General features: G+C 40.9%; 1 protein-coding gene across 8 annotated transcripts in view; it reads left to right on the forward strand.

The window, feature by feature from the left end:
* The window catches only part of SUGP2 (SURP and G-patch domain containing 2), a 28,219-nt gene that overhangs the window by 9,966 nt on the left and 3,291 nt on the right, over positions 1-14,962 (forward strand). For 2 of the 8 annotated variants that reach the window (XM_073324163.2, XM_073324162.2), the window contains exons 7-10: positions 333-841; positions 1,892-1,956; positions 2,648-2,784; positions 6,160-8,683. In XM_073324163.2, coding sequence (XP_073180264.1) covers positions 333-841; positions 1,892-1,956; positions 2,648-2,784; positions 6,160-6,280 — 832 coding nt within the window. In that variant the 3' untranslated portion in view covers positions 6,281-8,683. Of the gene's footprint in view, positions 1-332; positions 842-1,891; positions 1,957-2,647; positions 2,785-6,159; positions 8,684-8,875; positions 12,219-14,578; positions 14,598-14,962 lie in introns of those variants that run through there. The other 6 variants (XM_073324157.1, XM_073324160.1, XM_073324161.1 and 3 more) reach the window with 5 other exon arrangements.

Consider the following 14,962-nt stretch of genomic DNA (forward strand, 5'->3'; position numbering starts at 1 on the left):
GAACTCTTTTTAGGACTTCAAACACAATGGGATAAATCTTCTGATGGTGTAAGTTGGCACGGCTCTACTGCTTTCTGTGGGGTTGTGCCACTTTGGGCCAAATCTTTTGTTGGTGTAACGTCATTTGTGTTTGTCTAGTTGGACCAAGAGACCTTTTTTTACATGTGATTGGGAGTTCCTATAGCATTTCATAATAGTACAAAAGTACCAGTGTAATGACTACATCTAATCTTTTTTACTAAATCAATTTTTAATATCTAATTTTATGGTAACTCATAGGAATTTTCTTTGTTGTTGAATTTAAATGCTTTTCAATGCAATTTGTTTTCCAGGTTTCTACAAGACCAAAACAGTTCTGCTTTCAAATTTTATCGAATGAAAGTCTACGAATTGTGCCCATCCATCAACTTCAGTGCAGTTTCGGAAATAGCTGCACCTGGGGAAAGTGATAAACCTGAAGAAAGAAATTTGGATAATTTAGAAGAGGAGGAGGAGGAAGAGGAGGAGGAAGACAATGAGGAGGAAGAGGAAGAAACTGAACTTGAAGAGAATATCTCCCAAACCTTGGAAGAAGTGGAAATGGAGCATGCAGAGGAGGGGGAAGCAGGTGGCTCTGAGGAGATCGCATCCAAAGAGATGCGGTCCAAAACAGGAGATGAAACTTCAACAGGCGAAATGCAGCCAAGCTCAGCTTCCGATTGTACTACACCAAATTTGTCAGCACAGGTGCCAGCTTCTGCTCCTGGTATCCCTTTTCCTCGCAAAAGAATCAGCAGCAAATCTCTGAAAGTTGGCATGATTCCTGCATCTAAGAGGGTCTGCCTCATAGAGGAACCAAAAGGTAAGTATCATTTCAAGGATGTTTTCTGGCCCTCAGCAAGAGTCCCTGAATTCCTATATATTTGTGGTTCTTGGTTTAATAAATTGAACTAAAAAAATACAGACTTCAGATGTCTATTCACTAGTAGCCATTGGCACATCCCAGTGAACAGGTGGACAGTCATTGCATTCTGGTGCAATAGTAAAACTTGCTTCTAACTTGTGTGTGTTGTAAGGTTGACTCAACAATGCTTGTCTACAGTGAGCGTATGTGGATATTGCATACCCACACTCCTTTCTGCTGTTGATTAAACAAAGTGAGAAAAAGGTGGGTTGGTGGGGGATTTCCATCACTTGTTTCTAGTTTTGAGCAATGTCTCAAATCTGGCAATGAACATATTTAGAAAGTCAGACTAATACTTTCATGTTGTAAAAAGTTCATAACAGTAAATCAGGAAGTATTTTGCTTTGATATTTGTATCTCAAAAGTTAAGTGGAATTTGTGAAGTAATTTGACAGTGTGGCCATGTTATCTCTTTTGTGTTCTAAAAGAATAAATTCTAACAGTTGAGTGATACTTATGCTGAAAACTGACTGCTGCACATGTTCACTAACTACTTTCATGAGTGTCTTTACCACACATAAATAAAAATGGTCGATGAATAGATGACTCCATATGTGCTGTGGGAACAAGACACAATGAACTGATTTATGTGCCAGTCTTGACTTGGCTTTCCACCAAAACATTTTCAAAGTCAGTGGAGCTGAACAGATATGAAGTCCTTGCAGAATTTGATCCTTGGACTATAGTACTTTTTGGGGAGATTGTCAAAGGTACAAAGAGCAGTTAGGTGCCTGATTCCCTTTGACAGTGAATGGGAGTTTAGTGCCTAGGTCCCACTTGTGCCTTTGAAAATCTTTGGTTTTTGTGCACTCTAACCGTAATATCCTTGGTAATAGTATTAGATTAAGACATTAAGTGGGAGTCATGTATATGAATATGTATTTTGCTATTTCCATATTAAAATTGGTCATCTTTGTGATTGACTTTTGTCTTTGCTTTAATTCCCAGTTCATGAACCTGTCAGAATTGCTTATGACAGACCCCGAGGCCGCCCAGTTACAAAGAAGAAGAAGGTGAGGAAACTGAGAGTGAAATTACACACTGTCTTGTGAAAATAGTTCTTTTGCAGTTTCTGTAAATGTCTGCCATTGATTTCATGGCAATCCGAACCTTAGACCTGGATCCTGCAAGGAACAGGGCACTGTTTGAGAGTAGCGAACTTCCCTCCACTCCCAGGGCAGACAGTGGAAGGTGACAAAGCTCAACACCCCCACAGGTTAGGGCCCTTATTGAAGAATTAAATCATTTGTTAATCTGGTAGCTTTCTCTTACCTCTTCAGAATAATTTTGTAAGGCTGATATAAATGTGTTCCAATGCAGTTTTTGTAATAGTGACTGGGTTAATGTTTCAAATTTTTCATCCTGCTTTTGTTATCAGAAAACATGGCTATTAAAAAAGAAAATAGTATGCTCTAACGCTTTCCTATTTTTGATCGTGTAATTAAACAAACCCATGACACACAATAAAAGTAGCTTGTCAGGTACAATTTACTCTGTAAATTGGCTACACAAACGATTACTCTTCAGCAGACATTTTTCATCCCAATGGAGAAACCTGTCAATTAAACATATACTTTTTAAATCTGTTTCTGTACATTCAGGAACTTGGACACACTCAATTTGCAGAAGGTTTCTGGTGAAGAGATCAAATCGGTGGCTGCTTTTTTGTATCAAAAACTCTCCCCCTGCTTTCTCTCTCTGCAGAAACCAAAAGACTTAGACTTTTTACACAAGAAATTAACAGTTAAGAATGTGGGTTTCCAGATGCTTCAGAAGATGGGCTGGCAAGAAGGACGTGGTCTTGGTTCACAAGGAAAAGGAATCAAAGAGCCTGTGAAAGTGTATGTAATGGGAACAAACTGCAAAAATATTAGACATATTTGGAAAATACTATGCTTCTAGTAGCAATTGTGGGTCCCTGTCCTGTCCTGAGGGGATCGGTCCTGTGTAGTATTCCCACTCTTGGTCTGCTCCTTGGGCTGGTCAGAGTTGAGACTGGAGGCCTCATGTCTCTACTAATCAGATTGGGTGGAAGTTGGTGTTCTAAGGGGAGGCTGTTTCCTGCCATCTGAATGGACATTGCTGAAGGCTGGGAGGAAATGCTTCCTGAGGCGCTGTATTTACACCACCTAAACTCTGGAGAGCACCCTGCTGTGTGTGGAAGCCTTGTAATAACATAGGGGTGCCCTGCTCCGTTAGAAGGAAAACAAATAGGTTTTACCTTGCAAGCTGTCTGCATGCAGAATTCCAGTTGGTGCCTGGATATTGCAGTGATGTGTCCATTGTAACATATAAGTAGAGTTCACAGGAGTTCCACACACAGTGCTTATGTGTTAAGGTAATACACCGTCTCCACTATAAACTTAAGATTCTTTCCACTGCATCCTGCAAAGAGGTAAGTGCATCTCCTAGAAGGTAAGCATACTTTTCTCTTAAAATAATAATGTATGCATTTCACAATCTTTTCTAAGTTTTAAGGATGTCTTCTCCAATGTCCTCTTCCAGCCCAGATAGTAGGTTATAGTTCTTCCAAGCTGCAGATAGAAACAAAGAGCACAAAAGAACTTGTGATTTCACTCCACCAACTATATGGGAAAAACTCTGGCTGGCTGAATATTTTGTTGGTTTACTCTTTATTTTCTTAGGTAAATTTTTTCCCATCTTTCTCTTCAACATAATTAGTTAATTTAGTTGGGTGTCTTTTAGCCAAGTGTGTGTTTCTTTGTACTTCTGGGACACCCTGTGGTTAGGTGGCCTACCACCTTAGTCTCCCACCTCCTTCCTTCAGAAGGGAATGCCCTATGGGAACGTACCCCATATGGTCTATAGCTTTCTACTCTCTACCAAGATACTGGATCCTTAGCTCCCAGAACTTCTCATCCCAACACACTTGGAGAAGCCAAGAGCACATGCAGCCTCTTGGTTTCCTCAGCACGCAATTAATAGTTGAGTGTTAAAGCCTGTTTGGTCAATCCAGCTGTGAACCTACCAGGTTCTGAAGAAGGTTTAGATCCTCTCTAAAGAGAAGTGTTTTAGGTATGAAAATATGCTGTTGGCTTTTGTTTTTTCAACTAAAGTTAGCTGCTCTGTCACTTATGGAAAGGCACTTGCCCATAGCAGACAAGTGAGAACAGTTTGTGTACGTACTCCTTGTACACAGCTCTCAGGAAAATTGTGTTGTCGTTTTTGGTCTAATGTACAGAGGGAGTTGCAGCTATGTCTTTAGATAACTCCAAAGCACTGCATTCTTTAATGGTCTCCGTGCTCTTTCCTTTCTCTCTGGAGGCATGTCTCAGGCCCAAATCTGAGATTATCTTAATGTGAGTGAGGCTGTCCTGTGCAATTTACCTTTTTGTGTATCACTGTAGTGACCTTAATTGCTGTCTGGTGCAGCTTTTCATCTATTCAAGGTGATCCATGGCCCTCTCTTTGGAAATGCTGCATGCTTTAGAAACCATCAACTCTTCTGTGGACAAGTACTAGTTGAGATGTGGTTAGAAGGCCCACAGTTTGGGTAATTTTGTCTCATCAAAGAGAAATGGACAGAAGTAGTAGGTGTGCGCGTTTAGAGACAGTCCAATGTAATGTTAGCGTAGCCTTTGATCGCTGTGTTACAGCAACAAGAGCATTTGCCTCCAGGATTGATGCACACAGACATGTCAATCTTCTTGTATGTGGAGATGGAACAGAACCTTGAGGCCTGCCTGTGATAGGGAAAAGATAATGGCTAGTCTTTGAAATGTTGAGAATAACATCCCCTTTCTCCTCTTGGGTTTCTCTTCCTTCTTCCATAGCAGAGATAAGAGATGGGGAACATGATGCCTCCTGCTGGAGCCAGTAGTTACAGAAAGTTCAGTTATGGGAAGCCCCTAGTGGTCTTGTGTTCCTCTCTCCATTTCAGAGAAGTGATTTGTCACAGCTGTGGAACTGGCCAATCCTGAGATTGAACTAAGGGAAGGAAAATCTGAAGGTAGAATGGCTTCAGATGATCACTCTTATAACCAGTCTAATCTTGAACTTCTCTGATCAGTCACTTGCCCGGAAAGTTATCCCAGAAGGGGGACTCTACTTCTTATCATATCTACAATAAAGTCTTCCTGGTTCACAAATCCATTATTACCTAAGCACCAATGGTTGGCACTGTACAAGACAGAAAATGAAGACAGTCCCTGCCCTGAAGTACTGACAACCTAAAAGATGAAACCAAAGGAATGCATTGGGAGGTCCAGAGGAATGATTAAGCTATGACATGTTACAGACACATTTATTTGTTCCCTATTGTGGGTATCACAGAAATATCTTTGGGAAGATTTTTAATGCAGTGAGAGTGGTGACTTGGTGAACTAGGATGGGAATGGCATATTTCTGTGGGGCATGTGGAGAAAGGCACATTTTGGACAGTGGCCTATCCTACCAGGAAGCCACAGAATTGTTAGGTGGTTTTATGCTCTTCCTACAGAGTTTTTAACTTGATCTTGCAGCTCCCAAGGCAGATTCTAATACTGAGGAATTGCAAGGAAAAAACATTTTCCTGGGACTTGGTTGCAGCCACAGAAATCCCTGCGGACTGCAAAGGCTCAATCTTCTGTTAAGATTGTGCAAATATTCCAAGGCTATATGATCATCTACTTGGCTTATGTGGCCACGGCTATATAGTACAGAAATCGGATAATGAGGATGGTTTCTTTCTTGATGCCACTTATGGTGTCTGAGTTTCCACTTGGGGCACAGCAAGCCCAGTTATAGCTCACCAGACCCTGTGGTTGTGTTCACGGCTGATAACTTGCCCTCTAATTGTTTTTTCTCCAACATAAAGGCAGGGGGCTTTGTTCCCAAGAGATCTGGTGGTTTCTGTGCCATTTTGAACTTTAAAAACGATGATACTTTGGGGTGCCATCATTTTGAATAGGGACCATGTGTGTCATGAACCAGGTGATCAACCCAGAGGAGTTTATGTGAAATTGATCTAGATAACTACCTATATTTCCATTTACTCAGCAATATCACATGGCCTTGGCTTTTTTCTGTTTCTGTCTGCGGGGAGGAAAAGCTATACATAGTTGGCCTGGCATATTAAGGGACACAGAGGAAACTGAATTGGATCCTTACTCTGTAACTGTCTCCCTTTGAAACTATTGTTATTTTACATCTTTTCTGCACTTTGTCAAATCATGTGTTTGAATCAAATTGTGCTAATTATCCATTTTACTCCCTAGGGGTACTACCTCTGCAGGGGAGGGCTTGGGTGCTGCAGGGGAAGAAAATAAAGAAGATACATTTGATGTTTTCCGTCAAAGAATGATACAAATGTACAGGCAGAAAAGAGCAAGTAAATAGGTATGTGCAATGGACAAGTCTGGTTTATGAATTCCTGCAAACATTAAAATACTGCAGTTAAAAAGCCTTCCTTTGAACAGAAGTGAAAGTGTTACTGTGTTTCCACAAATGCATCTGGGTTTTTATTATTTCATGAAAATCCAGAACTACTTTGGACTGCTGAATTACCCAACATCTTACTTTCTAGGTTTGACGCAAGAGACTCGTTTGCTAGAAAACGTGGACATGCAAAAGCTGCTGTGTGAAAGGTTTTCGGCATGCTGCCAGTATGAAGAACACTTCGTGCTGTGGCAGTGAACTTGAATACTAATGTACCAAAAACATTTTCCAAGATTAAAGTTAGCCTTGTACTTAGATGTGCAAGCTGACAACTTGGATGTCATCTTCTGAGGAAGAAACAACTGATTTGCTCTCAGATGTGCCTGTTTACCTTTCTCTTTGGCCAAGAATGCCTACTATGTGACAAGATGGTTTGCTCCAAACAATGTAAGCAGCACAAAAAATATAAGCTGGAAAACCAATCTGCTCCTTTCTCAGGCTGAGAAGATTTTCAAATTCAGATCTCTTTGAGAGACGGTTTTCCTCAGTACCAGATGTTGCTTTATTTTACTAAGCTTTTTTTGAATGGCTGCATCTTTTGAACTGCTGGTATGATCTGGACAAAGCAGTTCTTGATATTTTTTTTCCATTCATAGAACAATTTAAGAACAAAACCTTTTAAAATAAGCATGCACGCATGTAGGAATCCATGCCTACCTTTGTAGGACTAACATAATGAATCCATATAAGAACACCCAACTGTACTGCCTAACAAAAATTTCAGCTGCTCATATTTTCACTGTAGCAAGCAGTACCAATTTCAAGTGTACTTGTTTTTATGTGAATTTGCAGGTCTTGCTCAATAAAATCTTGTATAGTTTCTTCCTCTCAAAGAAATAAATCTGCGAACAAGGTGTAACTTGGGTTCTGCAGAAGATTGGAACTATGTTTTAAAATAGTATTGGAAGTCAAATATAGAAGATCTGGAAGCCGAAGATCTGTTTTGTAATCAGAGCATCACTTTAGGGAGTCAGCTTATTTCTAATTCTATTGAATATTGCTCTTCAGAAGTTCTTTGACTGCAAGACTCCAGGAAAATGAAACAAAACCTGAAATTGTTAAAGAACTTTGTATTCCATTGTTCTCTCTTTAATTAAATCAAAGATGAGTCTCCAGTAGTATACTCTGTGCTTCAATAACAAAAAAAATGCATTCTTGGTGAAGCAGTTCCGAAGAAATGATGGCAAACTTAGCAGTAGTATTGGAAACAAATGTTCAAGGTCTAGTTGATCATTTCGTCTTTCACCAGGTTTGCATGTCAGTAAAGAATCCATGATTGGATTGCTTGAAGTGACAATTTAATAATATCAGTTGCACTTTTTAGCCTGCTTCTTTTTCTCCATCGTTACACTTCTAAAAATAGTTGAGCCTTCACTTTTTTTATGTGACAATGGCAGATTACTTCCTCTTGAAAGAGAATTTGTCTTGATCTGATGTATGTTTGGCTTACTCAGAGCGTGCAGGCTTGTTAATGATTTCATCTGGCACCATGCTGCTTGTAATGCAGACAGCTTACGGTACAGTCAATACAAGTACCTTACAGTAAAGCAGCAGTGTCTGGCATTCCTAAAGGATGAATATGCAAGAAAACTTGATCTCTAGTTATCAACTCACATGTGCCTATTGGGCAGAGGACAGTCATCTCCTCCTTATAAAAATAAATAAACTTGCCAATTGAAATTGAAATGGAGGGAGTATCTTAATTTTCATTCTTTAGCACCAAAACCTTTCCATTCCTGTAAAATCAGTTTACTTAGTTTATGAAAGCAAGATTTCTCTTTCCTCTGAGTGTGTGTGTGTGCGTAAGCAATAAGCTACGATATCATGCCACAGTGTAACTTTTCGGGTCACTCAATTTTAATAGCTTGAAAGCACATGGCTGCTAAAAACAGTAAATAGCAGATATAGAAATGATTGTCATGTTGGTACAGTTAAATTTTTCCATGAACGTCATGCTTCTGCACCTTTACATTACAAGAAGTTAGAGCATTCAGGACCATAAATACAAATGTATTTTCTCAAAGCTTGCCTGATTCATCATACTTTATTCAAGATATTTAGTGATACTACAAAGATTTATCCCATAGGCTTTGCTTGGAAATGTTTAGAAGCATAAACAGCACAATCATGTTGGAGAAAAACTGCCTTTAAGTTCAGCTGGTACAATATTTGGCAGTATTACACTTACCTGATAGGTCCCTATTTGGAGATGTTTTCCACTGCACTTTTTCCCTTTCCCATGCTTAATTGGACATTGTGTTGAATGCAAAAACGGAGTCTTTTTTTCGTCTTTTTTTTTTTTTTTTTAAAAAGAGGAGTTCCACCATTCATGGTCTGTTGTAGAATGATGCTCTGGAACCAATAGTGTTGGACCCAGAATTATTTCTCATACCCACTAATATGGGTTTAACTTTCCTTTTAGTTTCATTGATGAAGCTGCCATTGTTGCTGTTTTACAATTATTTTATTTTATTTTATTTTCCCACATGCTTCCAGTTCACCTCTTCTTTCACATTTACATTTTGGAAGAAAATCTCTTGACTACATGCTGTGCTATTTGCAGAAAAAGACACAAATCAGTGTGTGGCTTCACACTATGTTGGGATGGATTTTCTCAGCCCCCTCGACCCTGATCACCATTCTGAGCTGTTCTGGTTTAAACAGGTTGGGCACAGTACCTTTTGGGGTACATTTGCTGAACACCTACTTATCCAGTCTGGAAAAATTCAGTATCCAGATTGGAAAATGGTACATTTTCTGCTGATTTCAACTCAATTTAGAGCAATTTCCTTGAGTATTATGCACTCTTGAAAATGAATGTGAACAGTAGTTCCTAAGGGAATCTCAATCTGCTGCCCTGGATAACTGTAGTATGGTCAGTCTTTCTTGTGCCAAACTTTAATTTTGGACAAGATATCAGCAGAGCAGCGCTGGTGCTAAGATTCCAGTGTTGCTCTCAAGTGGGTTTCTGTGAACCACTTTTATCTTGTTTTACCAAGAGATGACCTTACTCTCCTTTTGCAGAAGGAATTCCCCTCCCCCCTTTATTTTAACCTGCTTTTGCAGGCAGCTCTGATTTGAAAATTTAAATACAGGTACATATGTGAAACATTGTGCAGATACATTGCCTTGTTTACTAGTTTCTTTTCTGTTATTTTAGTTTCCAGGCTCTCTTCCATGAAGACTACAAGCATCAGTGAACATTTTAACTAACTTCAGTGGTGTGTCTGCTGTCTTTTGGTTGTTTTTACTGTTTGATGATCTTGTAGAGCAATTTGCTAGTTTTTGTTCTGTGCAAATTGGCAGTAGTGCTAAGCTAGTAATAAATGCTTATATTATTGGATAACTGAAGTTTCTTTTTAGTACAAATAAATATGTTAGCATTGTTAATCTTTTTAAAATCTGCAATAAATGTAGAGGTAAACAGTTTCCTTCTGGTTTCAATGATGTTTTGCTTGTGGTGTAGGAAATATGACCACTTCTTTGGCACTGATACATGAAATTGGGATTATATAGTGTTATATAACTACAAAATCATCCATTTACAGGGTTGCTTTTTGGATTATTTCAGAGCTACTTGATTTTCCTAGGGTTCCAGTGCATTAAACAAGGCACCATGGTGTTACCTCTGCCTTGAATGCCAATACCAGTTTGTACCAGCCAGAATGTGAGAGTTACGTTCCAGGCTCCTACATCCCAGGAGCCAAACCTTATCTCTATGATTATCACTGGTACATTGAGCTGTTTCAAACAACAAGCAAAAATAGCTTTATATATAAAAAAATAAATAAAATCTGACCATTGGGAGGGAAGGGTGGAGCCACAGCAAAGTGAAACATTTTATCAGTAACAGTTGCTGTACACGAGTCATTAGAGAAGTAAAGCCTATTCAGTGTTTGTTAATTTGGGAAAGAAATATAAACCCAGTATAAGAGCTGTCCCTTGCTTCTGTACTGACAGCACCTGGTAGCTGCATGGAGGTGAGGAGTACTAAGTGTAGATTCAGGGAAGGGAGATTCCTCATTTGTTTGCTTGAAAGGTGCCCTGATGGAGCAGACGAATCTCCTGTGCAAATAATGCACTGTTATTTGAAACAGATGTGTTGGACTAATACAACTGTTCTTATTCAGTTGCTAACATATCTTAAGTGGTATGTAATACCAATAATATTTTTTCTTCCTGTTTATAAAATTTACAAAAATCTATAGCTTCTTTAATATATAAACATTTAAAAATGCAGAAATATTAAGCTTCTTAAATACAGCACACTGTTTTTATTTGTATTGATGTTCTGTTCTGCTGTGGCTAAAGTTAGTTGTAGTTCATTTTGCCCAAAATAAGTCTGGACCCTTTCTAAATATAATAAACTTTGATGCATAAAAATACATTCTTAGATATAAGATGAAAATTATTTTAAAATGCATGCATGAAGATTCTGTACTATCCTCCTCATTCACCATATCTCGTGGCTGTGGCTGGTGAGTCACAGCCAGATTGCAGGGTTAAGCAATAGTCCACTTTAAATGAGAAAACATTTAAGGACAACATAAAGAGATTACTTTTGAAATACATAGCTTTTGTGAACCTTGTTTGGGTAAACTGCTAAATGAGGGCAGGTGTGGAAAATGTTTGCATTCGCTCTGGGCAGTAAAGTCGTTGCTGTTTAAAAAGCAGTGACATCTAATGTGTTCTGTTAAGCTTTGTGCCAGAAGAATGTATTTAAAAGATTGCAGTTTTGCCCTTGAACTACTGCATGAGCAGAAGCCTTAACTCTGAAGGGCTGATAGCTAAGGGAAGCATTATCCAGCTACTATCTCTTTGAGTATTAATAAAAAGATGCATGCAAATCATTTGTCACTTTGCCTACATGTCCTAGTTTTAAAAACACCAGCACAGACAAAAGTGGCAAAGAGTCCTGTGGTACCTTATAGACTAACAGACGTATTGAAGCATAAGCTTTCATGGGTGAATACCTACTTCGTTGGATGCATGAAGTGGAAATTTCCAGAGGCAGGTTTAAACATGCAAGCAGACAGAAGCTTAGGGTGGAAACATCTTAGACAGTTGGAATCATCTAACATTCCCCATTTAAAGGAATTGTAGGACCTGTTATTTCAGCAAATAAAATCATTTTTCAATATATAGCATTAGGAACATAATCTATGTTAAAAATGTTGTGACTTTTATCAAGGCTACATAGTCAAATCACAGTATAATCAGTGGAAAACAGGAGCCACCTGCTATGATGATAAGTCTGATCAAAAGCTAGGTTATTTACATAGCTTTTTCCTCCTTACTGGTAATGCATGGTCAACTCAAACTTGCAAAATCCTCTTCTCCTCCCCCCCCCCCCCATATCAAATACAGATTGCAGATGTGTTCTGTCCCGTTCTGCCACATATTAGGTCTGGCTGACCAGGAGTATCTAAATGCATAACCTATGCACAAACCATTTATATGCATTTCTGTAATCTACAAAAATGTGAATGGGGTAAATATCAAGGAAGAGAAACTATTTCAGGTGTATAACCTGAGATGGGATAAAACTGAAAAGGAAATGTGCTAAATACTAGGGAAAACTTTTTCCACTTGGTCTACTTTACTTGAATAATATCTTGCAAGAAGTGAGTGGGAAAATACCATCTCCTAAAGCACTTAACTGGAAGAGCCAAAACACTAGAAAATGTAGTGCAGGGGAGAAAAAAGCCTACATTATTAAGTCAGTGGAGTGGATGACTAATAGGTCTCTTATCTGTAATTGATTTTCCTAGGGTTCTAATACAGCACATTTTTAGGGAAACTTTGGTAAATATAGGTTTCAGAGTAGCAGCCGTGTTAGTCTGTATCCGCAAAAAGAAAAGGAGGACTTGTGGCACCTTAGAGACCAACAAATTTATTTGGGCATAAGCTTTCGTGAGCTACAGCTCACTTCATCGGATGCATTCAGTGGAAAACACAGTGGGGAGATTTATATACATAGAGAACATGAAACAGTGGGTGTAGCATGTTACCTACCTCCCCTCCCTACGGTGCTTTAGCACGGATCAATTTGATAGTGTCACCAATTTAAAAGTGCTGACTAAAAGCAAAAATTGTAGCTGAAACACTTTTGAAAGCCGCAGGTGCCCTAAATGTGGGAGTTGCAGCCAGCAAGCCCAAAAAAAAAAAAAAAAGTGAATCTGAAATGTTAACCTCATTTTTGATGCTCCTTGGGGTTAATTTTGCAAATATACCTCCTTGCCCTTAGGGCAGCTAGTTTGCTGGGACGCTGTAACTCATGAAGTGATTCAAGTTCTTGGAAAGAAAAGGAGTATTTGTGGGACCTTAGAGACTAACCAATTTAGCTGTACTCCACCGCCGGGGGGGTTTGTTAGGGTTAAGGACAATGGTAGGAGGCGGGTCGGAGCGAGACGGAGGAACCTTCAGGCTTCTCCCCCGGCACGTGTTGGGAACAAGTACTGCCGCGGGGGCCTTGATCTTGCTTTTGACGGAGGCGAGCGATTCGGCCGCCGGGGAAATGGCTTCCCCGCTGCCGGCGGAGCTTGCCCCGGGCGGAGCGCGGTGGGCGAGCCCGGAGAGCCCGCAGCTGCCGGTTCGGGCAAGGCGGGAGGGGGCTGGGGCGGGGCGACCGGGGCGGGGGCCGGTGTCGAGGGGGGGGAAGGGCGGCGCGGGAATCTGGGGCGCGTGGGGCCAACCGTCTCCTGGCGGGTAATGCGGCAGTTTGGGGGGGGGGCGAGGTGTTGCTCCAGCGCTGGAGTGAGGTGAAGTGGGGGGGGCTGGATGGGGGGGGGGCTCCCTGAGGGCTGGAAGGGGAGATGGGGGGAGGCCCTGGGGCAGAGGAGCTGATGGAGGGGGTCCTGGGGTTTCCTGTAGGGAGAGGTGGGGTGGGGAGGCTCTGGGAGGATTGAGGCGGGGGTATTGGGGTCCTGGGGAGGGGGTCTAGCGGGCTCCATTGGGTCCAGCTTTGCTGTGTATTTGCTAGTCGCTGAGGCGCCGTTACCATCTACCAGCCGCCCCCGCCCCCCCCGGAGCCATAGAAGGGGGTTGGATTCGGGGAGCTGGTCGATGGGGAAGGCCCCCCACACACACCGGGCAGTGTCCTGGTTGCCAGAAGGCAAGGCCAGAGCTGAGCTCCCCCAGCGTGCCCTGGCCTTCCTTTCTCCTGCCAGGAGAAAACTGTTGGAGGTGCCCCCATCCTGGTGTCATTCCCACAGCCCAGAGACCCGTTCGGGGGCAGCATGGTGCCTGGTGAAGGAGTAAATGGGTGGGAGAAGGAACTGGAGGCTGGGATCATTTGTTATAACTTCAACTGAGTAACTGAGACCTTGTGGGCTTCACACAACACAGGTTTTTGAGCTCTGTCCAGTGATGCCCTCCTACCAGGGATGGCGTTAGGGGGTAGAAAGTAGGGAAATTGCCTGGGGCCCCATGCTACTAAGGGCCCTGTGAAGCTAAGTTAGATGATCAGGCTTTGGTTTGAGCCCTGGGTGGCGGGGCTTGGGCTTGGACTCCTTTGTTTCTGGCCTGGGCGCCAGCAATCTAATGTCGGTCCTGCTTCCCACCTACCCACACACCTTTCCCTTCACTTTGGTACAACTGCAAAAAGAACATATTTCAGATCCTTTCTCTCCCAAAAGGAGACCATGGATTCAGATAGTCTACCACTGTGGAACAAAGACCTGAAACACAGCCGAGGCAGAAACACACAAAAGCAAAAATCATCTAATGAAAGCTGCACACAGCATTATTACGTTAGCTCTGTTGTGCCTACTTATTGCAGGATGCAGTAGATCTGATCAAAACAGTCATACCTACAGACAAAGGTTGACTAGTGTCAGGTAGGAATGGCTACTGATATACGAGGTAGCTGTAAAATACAAACAAAAAGACTTGTAAGAGTGCAGAATACATTTTTGTTATGAAAGCTAAGGTAATCAGTTGATCTTTGCTTAATCAGTTGAAGGTAATCAATCAAGGTAATCAGTTGAATTGATCTTAAACTGCTTTTAATTTTAGGGTATGTCTATTGGATGTTAGTGGAAAAGTTTATTTCCAAATAAAACAATTTAAAAGGCTATTTTGATTTGCACAAGCTTCATAAAATGTTAAAAGCTATAGATATCTACATCTGAGACCTCCTAACAAGACATTTTCAAGCACCATGCAGAAAATGCTGACTGTAAATATTCAAATTTCAAGGAATTAAAACTGGATAGATTATATTCTAACTGGATTTCTGAAAATGAGTGGTACCACTGCTGTCCTCTGTCTCTATCTTGTTTATGGATTAATGCAACAGATGGAAGCCTCTATCCTGAGCTGCATTCCCAGAAAAACAGTAACATACCAAAGTAAGTGTGATAAAACTCTTGTGTTACAAGATACATGCTGCAGAGTAGTAGGGTTCCCTCTGTGTGGTAGGTGTGTAAGAATTGCCAGCTAGACTGACTGAAACAATTACTTTATTTTCAGTTAGCTTTTGACCAGGATACTAGTATTATGAACTCCAATCTCTTGAATGTTATGATATCCTATCTTTAATCCCCACAAGAGGTTTTCACATTTTAGGCTTTATGTGTCATC

This window comes from Lepidochelys kempii, chromosome 25, assembly GCF_965140285.1.
Source record: "Lepidochelys kempii isolate rLepKem1 chromosome 25, rLepKem1.hap1, whole genome shotgun sequence".
NCBI lineage: Eukaryota > Metazoa > Chordata > Testudines > Cheloniidae > Lepidochelys > Lepidochelys kempii.